Raw genomic sequence first — 26,596 nt, 5'->3', positions numbered from 1 at the left:
ATCATTACTTTTTAATGATGTGCATTGCATCAATAAAAATGGTTATTAAAATATTAGCTACTATAAATTCATGATCATCTTTTCATGAAGATGCTTGCTTATTTGATGCGACAAAAGCATGAAAATTAAATACTGTTAATACATTTATGGTAACAAATATGGTGCAATACAGTAAGCCCATTTTAATACAATATTATGAAGTTAAATGGGGAAATTGAGCACTGGCCCATATGGGACAGTGACTGTCTTTTTCTAATGGCTCGATGTTTGGTTGTACTGGCCCCGGGGTTGAACCCTGCATTAAACTACTGTAAAAAACACAAACATCTGAAGAGCTGCTTTTGGGGCGTTCAGGCATTTTATCCAACATTCAACCACAGCTACGTTTCTCAAGGTGTTTCCCTTTCAGGTTTAGGCCAATGTGTTTAAAATGGGATTCAGGTGGGGGCATGTAAACAGTAACTTTTGTGATGATGGTTGTCCACAAGCAAATTATTGTGTGTTCATTAAATTATTCCCAAATGCAACCAAATGGATAAGGTAGGCTACTTAAACAATGTGTGTAATCATAAGGTAGGCTACTGAAATGCAAAGGCATAAGGTAGGCAAGGTGGCTAGAGATATTTATCTAAAAACATTAACAACAACAAAAAAATCGGGAATTTATGCAGAGCATGGAAGTTCTTTGTAACCACGATAAATCACAATTCAGAACATGAAAGCCTTTTACCCTATGCTATATTCTATTTTCTTATTTAGTTTTATTATGATGTTTTGATGTTTTCATTTGAATGTTTGTTTTTATGCTACTGTATTTTTATATTTTAAAAAAAATCACCTTTTCTGACTATTTCTAGTCTAGCGTTTGAATGGCCAATATTTCATTGAAAAGAAGCCATATTTTATTAAAAAGAGGACATTCTCCTAATTAAAATGATGCCCCACTTGTACCTTGAAACTTAAATGAGTCATGTACATTATATTTCTTTTTTTTACGTACAACAGCTTCACTCATTTTGTTGTGAGTTTAAGTGTTTACTAATGCGGATGAGTATTAGTAAGTAAACCGGAAACTGCTATACCGACTTCTAAACAGTTTGTCACTACGCTTGTGCACAGTCTATTAATGGCATTAAATATTCTAAATTAAGCGCACAAATTAACTTCGACAGCACTACCATTTATATGAATTATCTTGACCTAGAGTTAGTAAAATCTTAAATGTACATGTAGTTGTACAGTAAAACCTGACAAATGTGTTTTCTGGTGTTTGATAGACATCTGATTTTAAAATTTTCTAGTAATTTAGTCAAGTTAGATAGCTTTTGATATGTGGAGTGTACAGCTGCAGGACAAAAATAGTTTTTATAATAGATGTTAGGGCAACACTATGTGATAACTTGGAAAGGGGTTTGCATGTAATAAATGTTGCTATGAAAATACTTACCAGAGAATATGACCACGGCCATGTGTAGATATATCCACAATGAGATCCCATTTGAGTAGGCCATTTTAGCTCAATAATCAACTTGGACCGTATTTGTCGTTCCCAAAAGAATTTACTATGCAAGCTTATTTTCTTAAATATCCGAAAACCCCATCTCTAGGCAGTGAAAAAAAACGAGAAAAAAAAACGTGATTCCAGGTATGAATTGAAATGTAGCTACTGTAGCTAACTAATATAATTGGTTGAAATAAAATAAAAAATTCACATTATTTCAACTTAGCTAGGTAGGTGACAGCTGAGAAACAACATGTATAGCAGTTTTGGTCAAATACAGCAATCGGTGCTTTTTTACGTAAACGTTACAGCTAGCTAGTTAACTAACGAAAGATAAATATCCAGCATAACCGAAAAGGCAACATTTCACTTTAGCCAACGTATTACTATAACTATGTAGCCAGTAATTTCTACGCAATAATAGTATATGTTCAAATGACTAATGTAGCTAAATAGGTGTCTTAGTGGATCTCCATCTCCTAAAATAAAGTGAACATTAGTGTCACGCATTATGCCAGAATAGGGAAAAAGACAAAGGCATTGCTAACTAGCTAGCTAGCTAGTAATAATCAACTGCACTACTCTATCGCAAGCTAACAAGCAAACCGTGGTATCACAATGTCGTAACATTACCCTATCGAAAATAAATATGTCAACAAATACTAAATAGAAAAATGAATACCGTACATTATAACCATAAAAGCAACCCTCTCTCGTTTTACGTCTACACAACCTCTCTTGTCTAGCTAATGCTAGCTGGCTACCCAGTCTACTGACACTGTTACATTTCTAGCTTCAATGCAATAGCAGAACTGAACAAAAAATACTTATGAGAGTCAATGTGCCCTCTACGTATAATAACTGCCTTCTTAGTCAAAGTCAACATACTCTATATGCTTAAATAATTATTGAAACGTTGTTTCCAATACACAACGTCACTAGCTAAGCATGTGACCCTACAGGGTATAAATGCATAACCCATATACAACGCTTTGGATAAAACCAACCCCCATTCACAATCCTTTCTCTTAATTCTCACTTTGCCCTAGGGTCATAGGTCATACATATCTGTTCTAATAAATATTTGTAATAATTGTAAATAAATACACGATATGGCTCTAGTATAATTGCACATCACCCAAATAAGTATAAAAGGAATAGTACCATTAGTCGGTGCGTGGTTATTATGAATACTAATAACATTATCAAATTAACGGATTGTCTGTGCAGAATACATTTGCATTATTGTAGTTGGACTAAATCAATTGGATAATTGTATATTACATGTTTTTATATACAAACCTAAATATCTAATATACATTGAGCTAAGTAAAATCTTCATAAAATATGCATGACACAGAAAGCTATGGATTAACCTTTGAGTGGTGTGACCGCGGTCAAAGGGCTTACAGGGATACATATTTTAACATGACCATGACCACTCAGGGAAGGGTGGCTGGTCAAGGGGTCTGGTTTTTGGGGAAGGAAGTGCGTGTGTGTGTCATAAATAAGAGCTAGGTTTCCTCTTGGCCAGAACTGAACTCCAGCTTTTTAATTCCTATTGGGTTTAAAAAAAATATTTTCCACAAGTGACTACCAAAGAGCTATAATGGCCTTGGTACTGAGCGACAAGGCCGTAATTATAATATACATTGGGGGGGACACATCCCCTTAATATTGAAATATGCTCAAAATACCCCCCCCCCCAAAATATTGATAAAAAAAATATTAATAAAATAAAAATGTTCTATGCTATGGCAGAAAACCTGTCAAACCGAGCCGCCGTCCAAAATAATTATTAGCAAATGTAATCATAAACATAACTGAACTCAAACAAATTGCCATTATTACTAAAATTAGTATAATGGTGTACTGCAGTTAGTCCAAGTGGTGTTGCGGTATCCCAGCAGAATAATATTTTGCTAAAAAGTGTCAGTAATTGTTGTGGAAATAAAGGTTTTTGGTGAAAACGGCCCCAGATTTGCGGATGCTAATCATCCATCACCAATGTTAGCTATGGTTTGTCCAAGTGGTGTTGCAGTAACCCAGCAGAATAATATTTTGCTAAAAAGTGTCAGTAATTGTATGTGGAAATAAAGGTTTTTGGTGAAAACAGCCCCAGATTTGCGAGTGCTAATCAACCATCACTAATGTTAGCTATCATAGCTAAGTAACCTGGAAAATTAATTAGCCAGACATTCACCCTGCGACCAACAATTTTGGTGTGCATTCAACTTTAATTACGGAACAACATCAACAAGGCGCTATCAGATCGCGCAAATATTGATGGTTAAGAGTCCTTTTTCAGGGGAGGACCCATAGACCCCCTTGCAGATTTCGTCCCTCCCAATATTGACTCCATGGCTACAGCCTTGCTGAGCAATACACCAGTGGTTACCCTGACATATGAAATAGGTCGTAGAATGGAAGGTAAAAAAGTGGAATACTATGTTCCAGAAATATTTGATGCACCAAAGAAGCACTTCCTCAATGTGAAAATAACTCAAGTGCCGTCCTTTAAGCAGTTGGCAGATTAACAAGACTTGCGTGATAGGAATATGCTTGGGTTTACAGTTGTGCTCAAAAGTTGGCATACCCTTGGAGAATTAATAATATATGTACCATTTGTAAAGAAAACATGAGTGAGCAGGCAAAACACGTCTTTCATTTCTTATGGGATTCACATTCAATTGTAGGTCATAACAGAATGGCACAATAATAAAACAAAATATGACAACATAGGAAAAAAAATGAACTGACCCCTGTTCAAAAGTCTGCATACCCTTAGTTCTTAATACTGTGTATTGCCCCCTTTTGCATCAATGACAGCGTGCAGTCTTTTATAATAGTTGTCAATGAAGCCCCGAATTCTTGCAGGTGGCACAGCTAACCATTTGTCTTAGCAAAATGCTTCCACGTAATGCCAAGTCTTTCATCATCTTGCATGAACCACATGTTTGAGATCTCCCCAGAGTGGCTCAATGATATTAAGGTCAGGAGACTGTGATGGCCACTCCAGAACCTTCAACTTCTTCTGCTGTAACCACTGGAGGGTCAACTTGGCCTTGTGTCTAGGGTCATTGTTGTACTGGAAAGTCCATGTGTGTCCCATGCGCAGCGTTTGTGCAGAAAAATGCAAATTGTCTGCCAGTATTTTCTGATAATATGCTGCATTCATCTTGCCATCAATTTTCACAAGATCCCCCATGGTTTTAGAGCTCACACACCCCCAAAACATCAGTGACCCACCAGCATGCTTCACAGTGGGGATGGTATTCTGTTCACTATAGGCCTTGTTGACCCCTCTCCAAACATAATGCTTATGGTTGTGACCATAAAGCTCTATTTTGGTCTTGTCACTCCAAATTACAGTGTGCCAGAAGCTGTGAGGTGTGTCAAGATGTTGTCGGGCATATTGTGACCAGGCTTTTTTGTGGCATTGTCGCAGTAAAGGCTTCTTTCTGGCAACTCAACCATGCAGCTCATTTTTGATCGTCGTATTGTGCTCCTTGAAAGAATCACACCGTTTTTTTATAAGCTGCCTAAGAAATGTTTTCAGGATAAGCCTGATAGCCCTACCAGTTTCACGAATTAACAATCAAATAATTCTCAGTCTCCTCTAGTTTTACATTTTAATAGGAGATGAGGTGCTGGTCCACACCTGCGGAGTACCTGGTTTGGGGGTCCTGTTGCTGTCCTTGTCCACCTGGTCATACTTTTGACCTAGTCTAAAATCAAATACTCTGGATTTAGCCCAGAGAAATGTATTAATTATTCCAATTGAACTCTTAATATCTCACCCGGCACAGCCAGAAGAGGACTGGTCACCCCTCTGAGCCTGGGTCCTCTCTAGGTTTCTTCCTAAAATTCGGCCTTCTTAGGGAGTTTTTCCTAGCCACTGAAATTCAACACTACTTTTGTTTGCTCCTTGGGGTTTAAGGCTGGGTGTCTCTGTAAAGCAATTTGTGACAACTGCTGTTAAATACATTTGATTGATTGAACACTGACCAACAACCCAATGATGAAGAGACCTACTCTCTAAAAAAATTCTTCCACTCAACTATGTCTTTCTTGTAGGATGAAGTGGTGTCCCCCTTGTGCATGCCATCTTGCAGAATCTTTGTTTGCAGGACTGATAGCAAAGTTGAAATGCACTTTGGGTATGTCATGTGCAGGGCATAGTAGTATCCCATCAAATAGAGGGCTTCCTCATGCAGCTTTGTCTTGAGAAGGTTGTGACTGGAATGGTCCCTACTACCACCATGCAGTTCTCCTTACCCACCAGCAGGACAGGGCAGGAAATGGCCTTGACTGAAGGTACAAGTCTGAATCCTCTATGGGCTTAATTGACCAATACAATGATCAGAACTTTACACAAGTAACAGCTTTCTAAGTCCAGAAATCAACATTTGTATGATCTTAAAGTTAGTAGCCTGGATGGTTCTGTTATAGAATGTGTTCCCTTTTACAAATACCTTGGAATTTGGTTGGATGAACATCCTTTAAAACACATTACTGACTTGGAGAAGAAGATGAGATTTTAAATTGGTTTCATTTATAGAAACAAATCATGCCTGTCTTACCAGCATAGAGTTGACATTGTATAAACTACTTTTATGTTAGTACCTGACTATGGTATACTGTATATGCATGCTTCAGCCTCATTGTTGAAGCCTCTTGATGTAGTCTATCATTCTGCCTTGCGGTTTATTACTGGTGCCAATTTTAACACACACCATTGCTTCTTGTACACTTTAGTGGACTGGGACTCTAGTTTCCAGGAGAACCAGACATTGGTTAATGTTTGTCTATAAGGCTATAATGCAAAGGCTATAATCCCAACTATCTAACCTCCATCCATCCATCATCTTCCGCTTATCTGGGGCCGGGTTGCGGGGGCAGCAGTCTAAGCAGAGATGCCCAGACTTCCCTCTCCCCAGACACTTCCTCCAGCTCTTCCGGGGGGACAGTGAGGCGTTCCCAGGCCAGCCGGGAGACATAGTCCCTCCAGCGTGTCCTAGGTCTTCCCCCGGGCTCTCCTCCCAGTGGGACGAGACCGGAACACCTTCCTGGGAAGACGTTCCGGAGGCATCCGAAACAGATGCCCAAGCCACCTCAGCTGACCCCTCTCGATGTGGAGGAGCAGCGGCTCTACTCTGTGCTCCTCCTGGGTGACTGAGCTTCTCACCCCATCTCTAAGGGATCGCCCAGCCACCCTGCGGAGAAAGCTCATTTCGGCCGCCTGTATCCGGGATCTTGTCCTTTCGGTCATGACCCAAAGCTCATGATCATAGGTGAGAGTAGGAACGTAGACCGGTAAACCGGTAAATCGAGAGCTTCGCCACCGATCCGTCCATCCTTCCCTCACTCGTGAACAAGACCCCTAGATACTTAAACTCTTCCACTTGAGGCAGGCACTCTCCACCAACCTGAAGTGGGCAAGCCACCCTTTTCCGACTGAGGACCATGGCTTCGGATTTGGAGGTACTGATTCTCATCCCCACCGCTTCACACTCGGCTGCAAACCGTCCCAGTGCATGCTGAAGGTTCTGGCTTGAAGGGGCCAACACGACAACATCATCCACAAAAAGCAGAGACGAAATCGTGTGGTCCCCAAACCTGACACCCTCTGGCCCCAGGCTGCGCCTAGAAATTCTGTCCATAAAAATTACGAACAGAACTATCTAACCTCTAAAATAAATTGGAAAGTTGGTGGCTATCAGACTAGCTCCAAAGATTAGCTAGTCCTAGAGATTCCTCTGGTTCATTCAGAGCTAGGGAAGATTGTCTTTGAATACAATGCCGCTCATTCTTTGAATAATTTACAGGACAATTTAAAGCAATACTGAATGAACACATTACTGTTGGATGTAATTGTTCTTTGTAAATTGTGTGTTTTTTTATATACAGCTCTGTAAAAAATTAAGAGACCACTCCAAATTTTTCTTACATCAGCATCTTTACATGTAAGGCAGCCATTCCATTCCAGTGTTTGTTAAATTCCAACACAGGCACACCTCATTTTACATAATTAGGTTAGGTGATTACCTGAAACAAATCTAATTTAGTAATGAGGAAAGGTATGAAAACCACTGCTGTGGTCATCATTATCCTCTTGCAAGAGGACCAGCTGGATGGCAAAAATAGTGTATTACCTCAAAGATAATTTGAATAAAAAATAACTATTCAGGGTTCAATTCTGGCTTTACAGGCAGAGGGATACAGTCAGTGTCGGGTTGCTTCCATCCTGAACATTTTAAAGACGACGGTTCATAAGAACAAGGTCAAGCAACAGACATTGGGGACAACAAAGCTATAGACAGGCAGAGGGCAAAAACAACTGTCCGCTGACCGAGATGACCGTCAACTCATTTGAATGTCTCTCAACAACCGTAGGATGACATCAAATGACCTACAAAAAAAATGGCAAACAGAAGCTGGTGTGAAGAGCATGGCGAGGAAGGTTCAAAACAGGCTCCTAGGGGCATGGCTGAAGTAGTGCAAAGCTAGAAAAAAGCCCTTCATCAATGAGAAGCAAAGAAGACCCAGGCTGAAGTTTGCAAAAGACAGTAAGGATTTGGACCGTAGAGGAATGGAATAAGGTCATCTTCTCGGACGAGTCAGATTTTCAGCTTTGCCCAACACCTGCTGGTCTAATGGTTAGACGGAGACCTGGAGAGGCCTACAAGCCACAGTGTCTCGCACCCCTCTGTAAAATTTAGTGGAGGATCGGTGATGATCTGGGGATGCTTCAAGCAATGCTGGAATCAGGCAAATCTTTGTGGTCTTTGTGAAGGATACATGAATCAAGCCAAGGTCAAGGTTATCCTGGAAGAACACCTGCTTCAATCTGCTCTGACAATCTTCCCCAACTCTGATAATTGTTTTTTCCAGCAGGACAATTCTCCATGCCACACAGCCATGTCAATCAAGGTGTGGATGGAAGACCACCAGATCAATACCCTGTCATGGCCAGCCCAATCTCCAGACCTGAACCCCATTGAAAATCTCTTGAATTTGATCTAGAGAAAGACAGATGGTCACAAGTCCTAAAACACAGCCGTGCTACTTGAATTTTGGTGCCAGCAGTGGCATAAACACCAATGTGACAGACTGGTGGAGAGCATGCCAAGACGCATGAAAGCTGTGATAAAAAATCTGGTTTATTCCACCAAATATTGATTTCTGAACTCTTCCTAAGTTAAAACATTAGTATTTTGCTGTTGATAAATAAATATGAATTTGTTTTCTTTGCATTATTTGAGGTCTGAAAACAATGCATATTTTTTTGGTTATTTTGACCAGTTATTTTCTACAAATAAATACTCTATATTTACAATATTTTTATTTGGAATTTGGGATTAATGTTGTCAGTAGTTTATATAATGAAACAAAACTGTTAATTTTACTCAAACACAGAGAAATTGATTTTGTTTCGAGAGCTGTATATATAAGTACCCCCTTTTCTCCACACTAGTTTTCAGTATTCAATTCTACATTATGACCGTGAATAATGACCGTGAATTACTGTACAATGGGGGCTACGTGTGTCCTTTGTTTTCTTATGCTTGGAAGGGTTGGAGACAACAGACCCACCAAAAATGTTGCCAACTTGCAGAGTCACAAGGAAATCTCCTATGCCAATTACCTTCCCTGTTTGAAAATGAAGTTAGTTTCTTTACTACTGTGGATAGGCAACCTTATCTAACCTTATATGTTACCTTCGGTCAGTTTTGAACACATGAATGTGACTTTGGTCGGACGGCTTTGCCTCCGCAGCCTGGGCATCAGGAGAGTGTCTGGTTTATGGTCAAGGGTAGACAACAAAACAGATATCTTCAAATAGAAAAAAAGTATTCTAAAGGTATTTCAACCTGAAGTGTAATACCTTGACAGAGATAGCAATACCCAGAACCATCCCTTTATGTCGATTAATGCTGGACATGACCTGCATTTGATCTAACAAAAATGAAAGGAATGAATCTTAAGCAATCTTGAGTCAAATATTATGTTTTAAGATATTTTAAGATACAGCTTTAGAAGAACATACTTTGTCCTTACCAGACAGTTGGCATTGTCACAGGCCATGTCTTCATCCGGTCTGTGAAATACATTTTTATTTTTAAATAAATGTATTTACTCTTATCATCTGGAAAGTCAAGAGATTTCGGTATTGAACCCTGGATATTTTGAGGTAATGACAAGTTTATTTGATTGAGGTCTTGGTACATTATAGCTAAGCCACGACATGGCCACTTTATGCGTTTTAATGGTTTGACAACTTCTTGACAGAGTTCGAGGGATAGACCCTGACACAGACACAGGAGATAACACTAGGAGAAAGATAGGAGAAACATGCAGGAATAAAAGTGTGCAACAGAAGGAAAATGTACTGTTTGGTAGGTTTCTGTGGAGAGTTAAGATTCGTAGTGTTAGTAAATAGAGTAGCAAAACTAGCAGACAAAAACCAGCCCACAGTATTTTAAACGCATAAGTTTGTGAGCTTTATTTACTAGTTCACAGACGTTTTCAGTACAAAACGATGTTTTCACTGCTTAATTTATGCAATATTTGAATGTTAAACATAGTATCAAAAATCAGAATAAAGGAAACTCGAGTTGTGCCAGACTGAACATCTTGGCTTTGGTTTGGACTTTTTAGGAGGAGATGCATTTAGAGTTTTGGACTTTTTTACCATTCAAGTCTATGGATTTTTTTTTCCTATTGAAATACATTGGTGGCTCATTTAAATATTGATATAGTTTAAAAAGTATAATAGCTATCAAAAAGATCTGCTCAAGCAACCCAAGTTCGAGCACGTGGGACGTTTTGGAGTTGGTTTCGTGTTTAGAGCTTTTCAGGGGCAACTGGCCATTAGGGGCAGGTGGAGCACAGCCCCACCTCTTGTCAACAGAACGAACTGCAACACCATTTTTATTTTTATTTCTCGAAGATTACTTCCTATAATTTATTATCTGTGAATATAGCATCTTCCTAAATTGCATATCATTTGTGTTAGGATTTTATTTAATGTTCATTAGGCCATAGACTAAGTGTGAATGTAGGGCTAGCCCCTCTCTCACAATGCAATGTACATTGTACGTGTGAAAATATTAATACGCATGCTCAGAATGTTAGTGTGATCAATGTACTTCACACAAATTTGATGCCAAGTGGGGCTGACAGCCGTTAGCCCCACTACAGCATTATTTCGTATTTCAGACCTGATTGGCTGTCTGTCTGTCAACATTAGTCGGCAAGAAGAGCGAGGAGGGTAAATTGTCTTAGCTACTTGTTAGCTTCACAAACGCCAGATAACTTGAGAAAATGAATAAAGTGGATTTCATTCTTGAGCACCGGTTTGAAACCTTTAATTTGGAGGAGAAACTTGAAGTAAAGGGACTTGGTGTCCATCATCCATGGGATATTGTCATCACTCAAACTGCTGGTAAAAGTAACCGCAAGTTTAACGTGGAGTGGTTTTAGAAGAAAAAGTGGCTAACGGTTAGGATACAAAAGAAGGCACTCTTCTGTTTTCCATGTCTGCTATTTGGTGGAGATGGTACTTGGTCAAGGACGGGTTACAAAGATTTGAAACATCTTTCTGAGAAGATTGCAAAACATGAGAGCAGCGGGAGTCATCTGGACAATGCTGTGAAATTGGGCTTACTTGGAACGGTAAGTGTCGCTGCCCAAGTTGACTGCATTAAAGGCACTCCATTGAGCAGCATTACAAACAGGTGGAGGAAAACAGGTACATTCTCAGTCGCATCATAACAAGTGGAAGAGACATCATTTGTTGCCATAAAGGCAGATGAGACAACTGTAAATCACAAATGGTGGTTGTGTTGCGATATATGTTGCCGGACAATACAGTAACAGAGAGGTTTTTGGAGTTTGTGAAAGTAAAAGACAAAACTGGACTCGGCCTCTCTAATAGCATCAAGGGTGTGCTGGAACCACTGAAGATGGGAGAAAAAATGAACTACACCAGCATGGCAAAATCAAAGGACTTAAATAGGGTCCCAAAATGGAGGCAACGACCAAAACCTGCCTCCAATTGGGGAGACCAAAAGGATTGGAGGTGGCTAGATGCCACCTCCTGTCCTGTCCTGGCTATGCCCCGAGCCCAGCGCAGAGATGGCTAGGGGCATAGCCAGGACGTGACAGTGCGGCTGTAATGAGTAGAAACGTCCGAGGGGTACAGACGCTAATGAAAGAGACATACCCACATGCCCAGTTTGTTCACTGCTTTGCTCACCAGCTGAACCTGACCTTGCAGCAACTTTGTTGAGCAAGGATGAACATCCTGAAGGTGTTTTTTGCTGATTTACTTGCTTCTGCCACCTTCAAAACGTGTTACGGCACTTGCTGAGGCAACACAGAGACGCATTCCAAAGCCACCCGCTGTGCGATTAAACTTTAAAAGTAGAACTGTCAACGCAGTTTGGGAAAACCGTGCTGCACTTCTCCTGTGTATGGAGGACATACACTCACCTAAAGGATTATTGAACACCTGTTCAATTATCTAATCAACCAATCACATGGCAGTTGCTTCAATGCATTTAGGGGTGGCATCTTGCAGTTGATGGAGATTTGTGGGATGCACATCCAAGGTACGAAGCTCCCGTTCCACCACATCCCAAAGATGCTCTATTGGGTTGAGATCTGGTGACTGTGGCATGGTTGTTGGTGCCAGACGGGCCGGTCTGAGTAATTCACAATCTGCTCAGTTACTGGGATTTTCACGCACAACCATTTCTAGGGTTTACAGAGAATGGTGTGAAAAGGGAAAAACTGTCACGTCTTCGGGGGGCGGAATAAGGAGGAGCAGGAGAACGGCGTGATAGTAGTATCTCTATCTAATACTATAGAGTGAATATATATATGTCGGTACACGAAGCGTAGCACAGCTCTTTGAACATACAGAGACAATAACACACAAAGACAGGGGGAGCAGAGGGAACATATATACTGGGGGGAATGATGATGATGAGAACCGGGTGCGCTAAACAAGACACAGGTGAAATGTATGATGAGATGGACGGTGGTGTCAGAAGGCCGGCGACGTCGAACGCTGGAGCCTGTCTGCTGCAGGGGGAGGTGCAGCAGCAGAGGGCGCAGTTGTCACAAAAACATCCAGTATGTGGCAGTCCTGTGGGCGAAAATACCTTGTTGATGCTAGAGGTCAGAGGAGAATGGGCTGACTGATTCAAGCTGATAGAAGAGCAACTTTGACTGAAATAACCACTCGTTACAACCGAGGTATGCAGCAAAGCATTTGTGAAGCCACAACCTTGAGGCAGATGGGCTACAACAGCAGTAGACCCCACCGGGTACCACTCATCTCCACTACAAATAAGAAAAATATGCTACAATTTGCACGAGCTCACCAAAATTGGACAGTTGAAGACTGGAAGAATGTTGCCTGGTCTGATGAGTCTCGATTTCTGTTGAGACATTCAGATGGTAGAGTCAGAATTTGGCGTAAACAGAATGAGAACATGGATCCATCATGCCTTGTTACCACTGTGCAGGCTGGTGGTGGTGGTGTAATGGTGTGGGGGATGTTTTCTTGGCACACTTTAGGCCCCTTAGTGCCAATTGGGCATCATTTAAATGCCACGGCCTACCTGAGCATTGTTTCTGACCATGTCCATCCCTTTATGACCACCATGTACCCATCCTCTGATGGCTACTTCCAGCAGGATAATGCACCATGTCACAAAGCTCGAATCATTTCAAATTGGTTTCTTGAACATGACAATGAGTTCACTGTACTGAAATGGCCCCCACAGTCACCAGATCTCAACCCAATAGAGCATCTTTGGGATGTGGTGGAACGGGAGCTTCGTACCTTGGATGTGCATCCCACAAATCTCCATCAACTGCAAGATGCTATCCAATCAATATGGGCCAACATTTCTAAACAATGCCACGTAGAATTAAGGCATTTCTGAAGGCAAAAGGGGGTCAAACACAGTATTAGTATGGTGTTCCTAATAATCCTTTAGGCGAGTGTACGTACACAACCAGGATGGCATGAGCCCACCATAAGTGAGGCATATGGCCTGTCAACAAAACTCCAGGACTGAGCCTTTCTGCAGCTGCTGGAATTTCTGTTCTTCCTTATGTCAGAAGTTTAAGTTTTATACCACAATCTGCAAAAACAGAGCATCGGTGCATCTGGGATTAGCAGTGCGCTCACCCGTTTCAAGGAGAATGTCCAGAATATGCGGAAGCAAACTGATGAATGGGCTGCCACCGTTCATGATGCAACAGATGAACCATCAAAAGGTTTGCCCAGAGGGAGAACCGCCGTGCCACCTTTCTCTTCAAGTGAGCCCTCAGCCTTGGTAAGAGGTCCGTGCATTGGTCATATTTCTTTGCTGGATCGATTGATATAGATGGTGACGAGTGTCAGTGTGTCCATGCTTATCTATTAAGGTTGTTGTCATAGAATGGGTCTGTATCCCTAAAAAGTTGTCTTTCCGCTTCGTTGTGGCCTTCAGTGGTGTTGAGCTCATTGCTGTTGGCGTATGGCCCTGTAGGCACATTGGTTCTGAGCTTGGTTGCATTCCTAATTTAGGTTTGTAAATGTGACGTGTGTGAGAGAGAAGGAGAGCAATTACACAAGAAGGTCTCTCTCTCTCACTCTCTACAGTATGTGCACTATGCCACTGGTTATAGTACTACAAGTTATGCTTTGCCTTTGGCCTTTGGCAAGCACACCTAATGACTAGACAATGACATTTCCTGAAGAAAATGTGGTGTGCTTGCTAGCTGTAAAACATATTTATGGTTTGAAATAGTGTTGACCTATCAAAGGTTTGGAGTCTGTATTTTTTAAGGCTCAAGAGATTAGCATAAATTAGCATACATGACATTGTTAAAGCTAAAAAAACGTTTTCATCTGGTGGCAAATAAGCCATTTTTACGTGCCACCTGGTGACAGAGAAGGAGATTTACAGCTTTAAAAAGTAAAATATAAATGGCGGATAGCGCGTCTAGCAGATATTCTGGCAGAAATTGCTTTTATAATGCTTTAAAAAATAGCTATTCCATTTAAAAAATATTGGGGGATAAAGCATGCATATCAAGGAGCATTCCTAAAAGGAGCTTCCTGTAAGTTTGAGTTCCGTGAACATTTTTATTTTAGGTACCTCTGGGTCAAACTGCTCCCGCTTCTGGTGTTAACTGCTCCCGGATGGGTTTTGCTATGTACTGACAAGCTTAGTGTTGAAGGATGACAAGTGGTATTGGACCCACCTAAAATTCAGGAGGGAGTGCTATGTTCCCCTCCTCATATCATTTTCACAAACACGTTTATAGGTGGAGATGTTATGATGATTATTGTACTGTTAACATTTCCAAACCTCTAGGAGTAACCCAGGATTACTGTTGTTTCAGTACTGATGAAGACAACACCCCTTGCAGACCCCCTGACCACCCCATAGGTAGACCCGCTATGAAATGTCCTATAACAGTCGCATGTAATACAATGGTTCCTACTCCTGCACCATGTCGTCTTAAGCCAGGTAGAGTGAGAAGAGCGCTGTTACAGCCATACAACATAACCCTTAGTATAAAGGTTGACTATGCGAAACACAAGAACATGACTAATTGTTGGATTTGTCAACACATACTGTACTAACATCCTCACGTTCCCCTATGTTAAACCTTATCCCATTTTCAATTGCAGACTGGCAGTCACACAGCCATTCCTGACCAGTAAGGTCAAATTAAATTTGGTCTATATGGTGATAGCAGAATTAAACAACCACCATTGTCCTGTGGGAGTGAACATATCCACGTTACTTAGGTTAACCTACACCGAGTGAATAGGAGCACGTGGCTATACTGTAAGGATGCAAATGACCCTGGTGCAGACAGATTGTTGCTAGATCAGGTATAACCTGTAATCCCTTACCTTCAGGTTTCTCTATTGGTATTGATGCAATGGTTAACTATATCCCATGGGAAACATACATTAACATAGATGACCATCAATTTGCCTAATTGTTCCACTCCTACCATACCAGGTTTCGCTTGCGTGATTGTGCCCTAACCTGGTCACCAATACCTGTTTATGAATTACATAATGTCTCAAGAGGTTTAGGACATAGTGACTGTCCCGCCATGACAAACTTCATGGCTCTAGGAGCCTTGCAGGAGCAGGTCTACAGGTGCTGGTCATAAAATTAGAATATCATCAAAAAGTTGATTTATTTCAGTAATTCCATTCAAAAAGTGAAACTTGTATAATGTATACATTAATTCCACACAGACTGATATATTTCAAGTGTTTATTTCTTTTAATTTTGATGATTATAACTGACAACTAATGAAAACCCCAAATTCAGTATCTCAGAAAATGTGAATATTGTGAAAAGGTTCAATATTGAAGACACCTGGTGCCCCACTCTAATCAGCTAATTAATCCAAAACACCTGCAAAGGCCTTTAAATGGTCTCTCAGTCTAGTTCTGTAGGCAACACAATCATGGGGAAGACTGCTGACTTGACAGCAGTCCAAAAGACGACCATTGACACCTTGCACAAGGAGGGAAAGACACAAAAGGTCATAGCTAAAGAGGCTGGCTGTTCACAGAGCTCTGTGTCCAAGCACATTAATTGAGAGGCAAAGGGAAGGAAAAGATGTGGTAGAAAAAAGTGTACAAGCAATAGGGATAACCGCACCCTGGAGAGAATTGTGAAACAAAACCCATTAAAAAATGTGGGGGAGATTCACAAAGAGTGGACTGCAGCTGAAGTCAGGGCTTCAAGAACCACCACGCACAGACGAATGCAAGACATGGGTTTCAGCTGTCGCATTCCTTGTCACTCTTGAACAAGACACAGCGTCAGAAGCGTCTCGCCTGGGCTAAAGACAAAAAGGACTAGACTGCTGCTGAGTTATGTACTCTGATGAAAGTACATTTTGCATTTCCTTTGGAAATCAAGGTCCCAGAGTCTGAGGAAGAGAGGAGAGGCACAGAATCCACGTTGCTTGAAGTCCAGTGTAAAGTTTCCACAGTCAATGATGGTTTGGGGTGCCTTGTCATCTGCTGGTGTGGGTCCACTGTGTTTTCTGAGGTCCAAGGTCAACGTAGCCATCTACCAGGAAGTTTTAGAGCTCTTCATGCTTCCTGCTGCTGACCAACTTTATGGAGATGCGGATTTCATTTTCCAACAGGACTTGGCACCTGCACACAGTGCCAAAGCTACCAGTACCTGGTTCAAGGACCATGGTATCCCTGTTCTTAATTGGCCAGCAAACTCGCCTGACCTTAACCATATAGAAAATCTATGGGGTATTGTGAAGAGGAAAATGCGATACGCCAGACCCAACAATGCAGAAGGGCTGAAGGCCACTATCAGATCGACCTGGGCTCTCATAACCCCTGAGCAGTGCCACAGACTGATCGACTCCATGCCACGCCGCATTGCTGCAGTAATTCAGGCAAAAGGAGCCCCAACTAAGTATTGAGTGCTGTACATGCTCATACTTTTCATGTTCATACTTTTCAGTTGGCCAACATTTCTAAAAATCTTTTTTTTGTATTGGTCTTAAGTAATATTCTAATCATTAGTAGTCAGTTTTGCAAATGCTGATCTCGTCACCTGTACAGTTGGGAAGGAATATACTTTTGAAACTTGGCAATGTAAAATGGAAGAACTGTCATGACACTGCTCTGTGTTAGTCTCTGTACTTGTACTCTTTTTGTCATGATGCTTGTTCCATATATAAAACCTGAAATAAATTACTGTTATGCTAATGACTGAAGACGTTTTTACTTGATAAATTACAATTATCTTCCAAAATTTGGCACCCCAGATGGGACTTAATTATTTCCAAGACAACGGTGTCTGCTGTATGACTCTCTCCCACTGACTGAACTACAGTATGTATACAATAGAGATAAGAAAAGCCTTTTGAAATTTTGCAGTAGTTCATATCAGTCTGTTTGGAGAGTTCTATTGTTTACACCGGAGCCAGGAGTGACAAAGTTATTATTGCAAAATAACAGTTGATCATGGATGGTACAAGTTTTGTTGTTGTTTCATTGTTATAATATTGCATTGTACAAGATGTAATATATAGTAAACCCTTATAATAAGAGCTTAAAGAAGAAAAAAAGACATAAGATTGAATTTTAGAATACAGATAATGAATAATGATCATTAACAGAGATACCAAGCATAGCATAGTATATTCTGTTGTATGTGAGTGAATAACTAAACTGACCAGTTATCAACTGTTATTAAGGTGGTTAAAGTCTGCCTCAAAGTCCCCCTGCCATGAGATAAGGCAGGTGTGTGACAAACTCTTTTGGGTCACATTACTCCCCTTGGTGGGTTGCAATTAGCAGCAATTGACGAATCCCTATAGCCAAGCCAAGGCCGGTCCTAAATAAAGGAAAGATTAATTCATTAAAATATGTTATATCCAATATGCTTTAGGTGAGGATACCCAAGAGCTTCAGGTGAGGAGCTTAAGAAAAATCTCTATACTGTTGACAGACGTTTGAATGTCCGGCATGGAATTGGTGTTTGAATTAATAAGCAAGCGAGTGATAAAATGTGTGTGCACTCAATTGGGATTGTGTATATATTGGTGAAGAACTTACATCACTGACATTGGGGAAATTCATGTGTGAAACCATTGCAAATTGTACAGCGACTCCAGTCAGCCGGGTTTGCACACACTGTTGTCTGAGATACTTTCCAATCTCCTGGTTCAACCTCTCGGTTTGGCCATTTTGGCCAGATGAGAGGCTTAGGGAGATCCCCAGGCAGTTGCAGAAGACTTTCCAAACCCTGGAGATGAACTGGGGACCTCTGTCGGATATGATATCGTTGGGAATCGCATACTGCAAGAAGACCTGGTTAAAACACTCACCCATTTCAAGGGCTGTGGGTAATTTATGTAGAGGGATGAGTCAAAACATCTTCGAAAATTGGTCGATCATGACAAGGAGGACAGTGTGGCCTACAGAGTCAGGTAAGTCCACAATGAAATCCATCGCCACATGGGACCAGGGTCGGTGAGGGATAGGAAGAGGTTCAAGCTTACCTAAAGGAAGCTGTCGCTGTGTTTTTGACTGAGCACAAACAGGACAGGACGTAATCGCGGACATCATCAGTCATGGATGACCACCAGAACTGATGGGACAAGAGCCTGGTGGTGAGTAATGTTGTGGAAATGTCTTATACAATGTATTCTCACTGGGTAAAGGACGGAGTCCCACTGTTAAGATAGGTACAGGAATGTGTGGGACCTGGTATTTGCATAGGGGGCATCTATTGTCTGTCCAGATGGAGATCAATGGGTTTTAGGACAGGATAGGAGAAGATACAGCAAGGGGGCAGTAAGGTCAGTTGGCCCCTTTGGGTAAACACTACAGTAAACATTATGGCAGGAAGGATAAGGTGGGGGAAGATAGCATTTGACGTGTGTGATAGAACAAAGGGAAAGGTGTTTGATTGACATGAAACAGATGGCAGCATCTTACCACACCCCTTTTTCCTATGTAATAAATACTGTCGAAATGATGTTTTTATTTAGAAACTATCCACCGTTACTTTGTAACCTGTATACTTTCTCCTTGCAAGCAAGATTAAAACCGTTTATTGCGCAATTGATTTCTCCTGTCTTACCTACCATTTTCATAGAACTTTGGATTTTAGAAATTGCCATCACAGTAATTCCAGGGTGACAGACCCCAAGGAGGTATGTGCCCACAGCAGAAGTTGTGGTCTGACTACCGCAGGAACATATGTTCTTCCCGTGGGGGTGTCAGGAGGTGCTGGTTCAGATCGTAATGCTTCTTGTAAGGTGCTCTGTATCTCTCATTGGACAGGTGCAGCGGCGCAAGACAGAGGCAGGATGGGCTCGGGAGTGACACTACAGTCTGGCGGGTCGAACTGCAGGGACAGAGAATCGGCTTTTACATTATTCTTACCGGGAATGTAGGTGACACGGAACTGGAACCAGGTGAAAAAGAGAGACCATCAGGCTTGTCATGGGTTCAGGCGTATGGCGTTCTGGATATATTCAAGGTTCCGATGGTCGGTGAGAACCACAAATGGGTGCTGAGCCGCCTCCAACCAATGCCTCCATTCCTTCAAGACAAGTTTAATTGCCAGGGTTTCATCAGTGTACTTTTCCACGCCAACTGGGCATCTATGAAAATATGCACAACCCCTGATTCGATCAAACCCCTCACTGGCAGTGTCCTGTCCATGGTGGACAGTGTGACAGGTACGCTAAACTGGGTTTGCGTGATGTTCACGAACACAGAAGCCCCTGCCTGAGTGTCCGAAGCACGTGGAGGCTAGACGTGGAGAGCTTATTCATTTGGCAGGGTGACAAGAGCTTGTGGGGTACAAAAATGTGAACACATTACTCCAGTACTAGCCTATTTACACTGGCTGCCTGTTAGGGTTAGGGCTGATTTTAAGGTTTGATTGTTAATCTATAAATCTATGATCTATGAAATGATCCAGCCATACATACCTACACGTAACCATAGATCGCAAGATGTAGGTGTTCTAATTGTACTTAGAATTTGTAAACAAACACTACTGTGGAATGATCTGCCAACTAAGGTTCGATGTGCAGACTCTGTGCAAAAGTGTCTAATAAAGACTAATCTCTTCAGCATGGTCTATGATTAAGTGCAGTCTGGCCCAGGGGTGTGAATGTGACCGGAAATACTGTCCACCCTTGTTATCTGTCTTGCCAGAGGGCTCTCATCGCCGTTTGGGGGTGGAGTCCCTGTCTTGTTGTCTCTCTGTTGTGCCCATGATGCAATTGGGTTGAACTCTGCTGGCAATACCCGGCCCTCATTTCACAATGGTTGCGGTTGGGGGTTTTCCCTTTGGTTGTGACTTGTCAATGTGGGTGGATTGATTTCCAGCCTCATGGGCCCTGTCCGGGGCCTCCCCCAGATAGGGCCACAGTGTAACTGGACCACCCTGTCTCAGCCCCAAGATCTTACGCTGCTATATTATTCTGGTAGAGTCAGTTCTCCTTCTCCACTGTAACTCCTTGTAGATCTAAGGAATGCACTTTCTAAATTTGCCCTGTCTCCTCCCCTGTTCAAACTTGAAGACATTAGGTCTTGGCACACACCTCTGGAGTACGAGTCTTGAAAGACTCGCTGCTGTCCCTGTCCAAAGTCCTCCTGGTTGTGTTGCAGATCAAGACGATATTTGACGATTTCAGCTGCCACTCTGCAGACCAACGGTCAATATTGGAAGCGGATCTGACAGCGTAAAATTGTGCAGTAAAGCATGTACATTGGCTATGTAAACGTCACTCTGGGGTGGTTTGGACTGAAGTATATTGGTAATCCCATTGGGCGTACAATTCAGCAGTACCACTGTACATTTGCAGTGTAAACTACAGCCACCACCTGTCCAGGACTTGGTGGCTGACTGTAGAAAATGTCTAACTTGCATCTCATTTGAGAGTAGTGGAGCTCGTTATACTCTTAGACCATGTGTTGAATTGCAGTTTGGCGGGAGGCCTGTACAGGAACCCTGTCCTGAAATTGTTAGAGTCATACCTGACAGATAGGAATTATTCGGTCCACCTAGCCCAATTTTCATCGACCACGGCACCTCTCACTTCTGGGGTCCCCCAAGGCTCCATTTTAGGCCCCATCCATTTCTCACTATATATGTTGCCCTTGGGGGCCATTTTTAAGAAACACAATATCTCCTTTCATGCTTTGCCGATGATGTACAAATTTAGATGCCGATAAAAACATCTAAAGACACTGTACAGCCTGTTTTAGACTGCCTAAAGGACATCAAAATCTGGTTGGCGCTAAACTTTCTTACTTTAAAAGAAAGTAAGACAGAGATTCTTATGCATGGACTAGGTAACTTGCTGGGTGATCACTTTGGTACCCTAGGCCCTCTAGCCTCTTATAGATAAGCAAATTAGTCTAGTAGTGAAATCTAGCTTCTTGCAGCTAAGACTTTTGGCAGGTTAAGTTCTATCTTTCTCAGAGGGATTGCATTTTTTTACGTCTTGCCTGAATTACTGTAATTCCTTGTACTTGGGGGTAGATCATCATCATCATCATCATCATCATCTTCCGCTAATCCGGGGCCGGGTCGCGGGGGCAGCAGTCTAAGCAGAGATGCCCAGACTTCCCTCTCCCTACACACTTCCTCCAGCTCTTCCGGGGTGACACCGAGGCGTTCCCAGGCCAGCCGGGAGACATAGTCCCTCCAGCGTGTCCTAGTTCTTCCCCGGGGTCTCCTCCCGGTGGGACGGGACCTTCCCAGGAAGGCGTTACGGAGGCATCCGAAACAGATGCCCAAGCCACCTCAGCTGACCCCTCTCGATGTGGAGGAGCAGCGGCTCTACTCTGAGCTCTTCCCGGGTGACCGAGCTTTTCACCCTATCTCTAAGGAATCGCTCAGTCACCCTGCGGAGAAAGCTCATTTCGGCCGCCTGTATCCGGGATCTTGTCCTTTCGGTCATGACCCAAAGCTCATGACCATAGGTGAGAGTAGGAACGTAGAATGACCGGTAAAATCGAGAGCTTCGCCTTGCGGCACAGCTCTTTCTTCACCACGACAGACCGATACATAGACCGCATTACTGCAGAAGCTGCACTGATCCATCTGTCAATCTCCCGTTCCATCTTTCCCTCACTCGTGAACAAGACCCCTAGATACTTAAACACCTCTACTTGAGGCAGGCACTCTCCACCAACCTGAAGTGGGCAAGCCACCCTTTTCCGATTGAGAACCATGGCCTCGGATTTGGAGGTACTGATTCTCATCCCGACTGATTCACAATCGGCTGCAAACCGTCCCAGTGCATGCTGAAGGTCCTGGTTTGAAGGGGCCAACATGACAAAATCATCCGCAAAGAACAGAGACGAAATCGTGTGGTCCCCAAACCTGACACCCTCCGGCCCCTGGCTGCACCTAGAAATTCTGTCCATAAAAATTACGAACAGACTAACTGCCGGCAATGCAGACCAAGCTCCTTCTTCGGTCGTACAGGGACCTGACAGCCCTTAGCAAAGGACCCAGGACCCCATATTCCTGAAGCACTCTCCACAGGATGCCGCGAGGGACACAGTCAAATGCCTTCTCCAAATCCACAAAACACATGTGGATTGGTTGGGCAAACTCCCATGAACCCTCCAACACCCCGTAGAGGGTATAGAGCTGGTCCAGTGTTCCACGGCCCGGACGAAAACCACACTGTTCCTCCTGAATCCGAGGTCCTACTATCAGCCGTATTCTCCTCTCCAGAACCCTGGCATAGATTTTCCCGGGGAGGCTGAGAAGTGTGATCCCCCGATAGTTGGAACACACCCTCCGGTCCCCCTTCTTAAAAAGAGGGACCACCACCCCGGTCTGCCATCCCAGAGGCACTGTCCCCGACCGCCACGCGATGTTGCACAGGCATGTCAACCAAGACAGCCCCACAACATCCAGAGACTTGAGGTACTCAGGGCAGATCTCATCCACCCCCGGTGCCTTGCCACCGAGGAGTTTCTTGACTACCTCTGTGACTTCAGCCCGGGTGATGGACGAGTCCACCTCTGAGTCCTCATCCTCTTCTTCCTCAATGGAAGAAGTGACGGCGGGATTGGGGAGATCCCCAGTTGAGGTCAACAGCTGCCCACCTCTACTGTAAACAGCGTTGGTAGGGCACTGTTTCCCTCACCTGAGGCGCCAGATGGTTTGCCAGAATCTCTTCGAGGCCAGCCGATAGTCCTTCTCCATGGCCTCGCCGAAAATCCTCCCAGGCCCGAGTTTTTGCCTCCACAACCACCCGGGCTGCAGTCTGCTTGGCCTGTCGGTACCCGTCAGCTGCCTCAGGAGTCTCACAAGCCAACCAGGCCTGATAGGACTCCTTCTTCAGCTTGACGGCATCCCTTACTTCCGGTGTCCACCACCGGGTTCGGGGATTGCCGCCTCGACAGGCAACGGAGATCTTACGGCCACAGCTCCGAGCGGCCGCTTCGACAATGGCGGTGGAGAACATGGTCCACTCGGACTCAATATCTCCAGCCTCCCTCGGGATCCAGTCGAAGCTCTGCCGGGGGTGGGAGTTAAAGATCTCTCTGACAGGAGCCTCGGCCAGACGTTCCCACCAGACCCTTACAGTACGCTTGGGCCTGCCGAGTCTGTCCAGCTTCCTCCCCCGCCATCGGATCCAACTCACCACCAGGTGGTGATCAGTTGACAGCTCTGCCCCTCTCTTCACCTGAGTGTCCAAGACATACGGTCGCAGGTCAGATGAAACGACAACAAAGTCGATCATCGACCTGCGGCCTAGGGTGTCCTGGTGCCACGTGCACTGAAGGACACCCTTATGCTTGAACATGGTGTTCGTTATGGACAAACTGTGACTAGCACAGAAGTCCAATAACTGAACACCGCTCGGGTTCAGATCAGGGGGGCCGTTCCTCCCAATCACGCCCCTCCAGGTGTCACTGTCATTGCCCACGTGGCCGTTGAAGTCCCCCAGTAGAACAATAGAGTCCCCAGTTGGAGCACTTTCCAGCACCCTTCCCAGAGACTCCAAGAAGGTCGGGTACTCTGCACTGCCGTTCAGCCCGTAGGCACAAACAACAGTGAGAGACCTATCCCCGACCCGTAGGCGCAGGGAAACGACCCTCTCGTTCACCGCGGTAAACTCCAACACATGGCGGCAGAGCTGGGGAGCTATAAGCAAACCCACACCAGATCAGAAAACCCTAAATCGGCTCCAGCTGGAACAAAATGCCACCACTCGACTTTTAACCGGTATAAGAAAAACGGGAGCACATAACATCAATTTTGGCCACCCTCCATTGGCTCCCTGTTCGTTTCACAATAGACTTTAAAATTGGAATGTTAGTCTATAAGGTTTTAAATGGATTGGCCCTTTATATCTGTCTGAAACTTTACATCGTCATTCTCCAGCCTGAACACTGAGGTCAGCTAACCTGTTACTTTTAGTTGTCCCTAAAGCCAGGCTAAAAACAAGAGGGGATAGAGCATTCGTGGTGGGTGGTCTCATCCCCTGGAATAGCCTACCACTGCATATTCGAAATGCGCAGACTATATACACTTTTAAGTCATTGCTAAAGACACAACTTTTTACTCTGGCTTTTAATCCTAGCTGAGTTGGCATCAAATGCCTGTGCTGCTACTTTGTCTGTTTCTTGTTATGTATACCTAAGTAAATTTTTTACCTGGAAACTTCATATATTTTGTATATTTAGATTTTGCCCTGTATAGCACTTTGGTCAACGACAGTTGTTTTAAATGTGCTTTATTAATAAAATTAACATTGACAGTAACACTAGGCATTTGGCAACGAAAAACGCAGTATAATCCTTTGTACTAGTATGGTGTCCAGGTACAATGTTGCCCCATTCCTTTTTGTCCAAGATGTATGTTTACTTTTGTGTGACAGTAAAACCGAAGCTAACTATTACATTGTTGCCACAGTGCAGTGAATAGTTCATTGTCCCTTGAGGCGTCGTCTGTTGTGTGGGTACTGAATCTCTGTGTCACGGTGTGGGTGTAGTGGAGTGCGTCGAAAAAAGGCGAGCCAAATGCAGGGAGGCGATGAATGTTTCTTGTATTGAACACAGTGAAATGACACGCAAAACAAAAGCGCACAAGCGCAAAACAAGCGTGCATCCGTATACTCCAGTACAGTCAAAGGACATAGAACAATACCACACAAAGACACCCAGGAACACAGGAACTTATATATGTGATCTAATGAGGGAATGGACACCAGGTGCGTGCAATTACAAAACATGACAATGCTGTGGGAGGAGGATCGGCGTGGCTAGAAGGTCGGCGATGACGTGCGCCGAACACCACGTCGGGAGGGGTGGCGCGCCTCCTCCACGCGCGTCCTTATTACACTCTGTGGTCACTAAAGATGCAATGACTTTTATCATTAGACTAGGGTTGTTAAACCTGGTGCAGTGGTATTATTTTCACATTATTTCATCATGGCCACCGAATCCTCCCCAGCTTTCAATTGGCTCACTCATCCCATCCTTCCTGGTAACCAAAAATAAATTCTAGAAAAAATAAAAATAAGTTTTAAATGTCTGATCACTAATTTATTTAAGTTGCCTTTGATAAGTGTCAGTTAATAAGTAAGTATAATATTTATAGTAGCTATGTTATTTTCTGGTTTTGTATATGATAGAAGAACCACCACTTCATAATATACAGTTATGTGTACACTGATTGCCACTGTTTCCTGAAAAGGACAATTTCACAAAACACATTTCAGTATTACAATATACATGTCAACCACATGGTGGCACTATAATATCATACTTTCCCAACCCCACCTGAAATGTATTTGCATGAGTAGAAAGAAAGCAGATGGCATCATAAAATCACTGCCATTTTACAACACTGCCATTTAACTAACTCTAATGATGTGAATGCAAGCTATTTATAGCCGGTTTGGTAGGTAGTCAATGTAAATAAAATGCTGCGAAATCCTTTGAAACTGAATAATCAGTGTTCCAGTGTCTCAGTTCTGGTTCCAGGCCAACACCATCACTTTGTGGCTTGAACCCAAGCCAAGCATTGACTTATTTGGTCCATTGCATCTCTGCAGCTGTAAAGTATCAAGCAAGTGTCTGGCTACCAAATTATCCTTTTCAGTTGGAAAATAGCACCCATTTTTTTCAGTTACAAAAAATGGGTGCTATGGAGGAGATCACCTTTCAAGGAAGAGAAAGAAAGTCAGACAATTCGAGACAGAGATTTTTAATTGTAAATGTGTCGACATTCAGACCTATGTCTCTGAAAATCCTTCATCTTAAATAGTTTTGTGTCCATATTCACATTAATTATTGTACTGTTTTCCATAAGACCACATTCTCTTTGTCAGAGAATCTCGTACATATAACAGCCCACGCACAAGTTGAGATTCACACACACTACACTAGTTTAACTAGTGTAGTGTTTAACTACACTGTTTAACTAGTGTACACACACTAGTTAAAAAGATTGCTCTACAAATACAAATGTCTAGGTTTCAATACCAAGCCGAAGATCACAGCCATCCAATCTTGGTTTTTGGCCT

The 26,596-nt window shown here is 43.0% G+C and overlaps 1 protein-coding gene across 2 annotated transcripts in view; it reads right to left on the bottom strand.

The window, feature by feature from the left end:
• Window positions 1-2,497, bottom strand: part of lrp12 (low density lipoprotein receptor-related protein 12) — a 117,968-nt gene extending 115,471 nt beyond the window's left edge. For both annotated transcript variants that reach the window (XM_010865290.3, XM_010865291.3), the window contains exon 1: window positions 1,448-2,497. In XM_010865290.3, coding sequence (XP_010863592.1) covers window positions 1,448-1,511 — 64 coding nt within the window. In that variant the 5' untranslated portion in view covers window positions 1,512-2,497. The remainder of the gene's footprint in view (window positions 1-1,447) is intronic.
• Window positions 2,498-26,596: the final 24,099 nt, after the last annotated feature.

Source organism: Esox lucius, chromosome 10, assembly GCF_011004845.1.
Source record: "Esox lucius isolate fEsoLuc1 chromosome 10, fEsoLuc1.pri, whole genome shotgun sequence".
In the NCBI taxonomy this organism is placed as follows: Eukaryota; Metazoa; Chordata; class Actinopteri; order Esociformes; family Esocidae; genus Esox; species Esox lucius.
The sequence above is the reverse complement of the archived record's forward strand: the minus strand, read 5'-3'. Positions and strand labels throughout refer to the sequence as shown.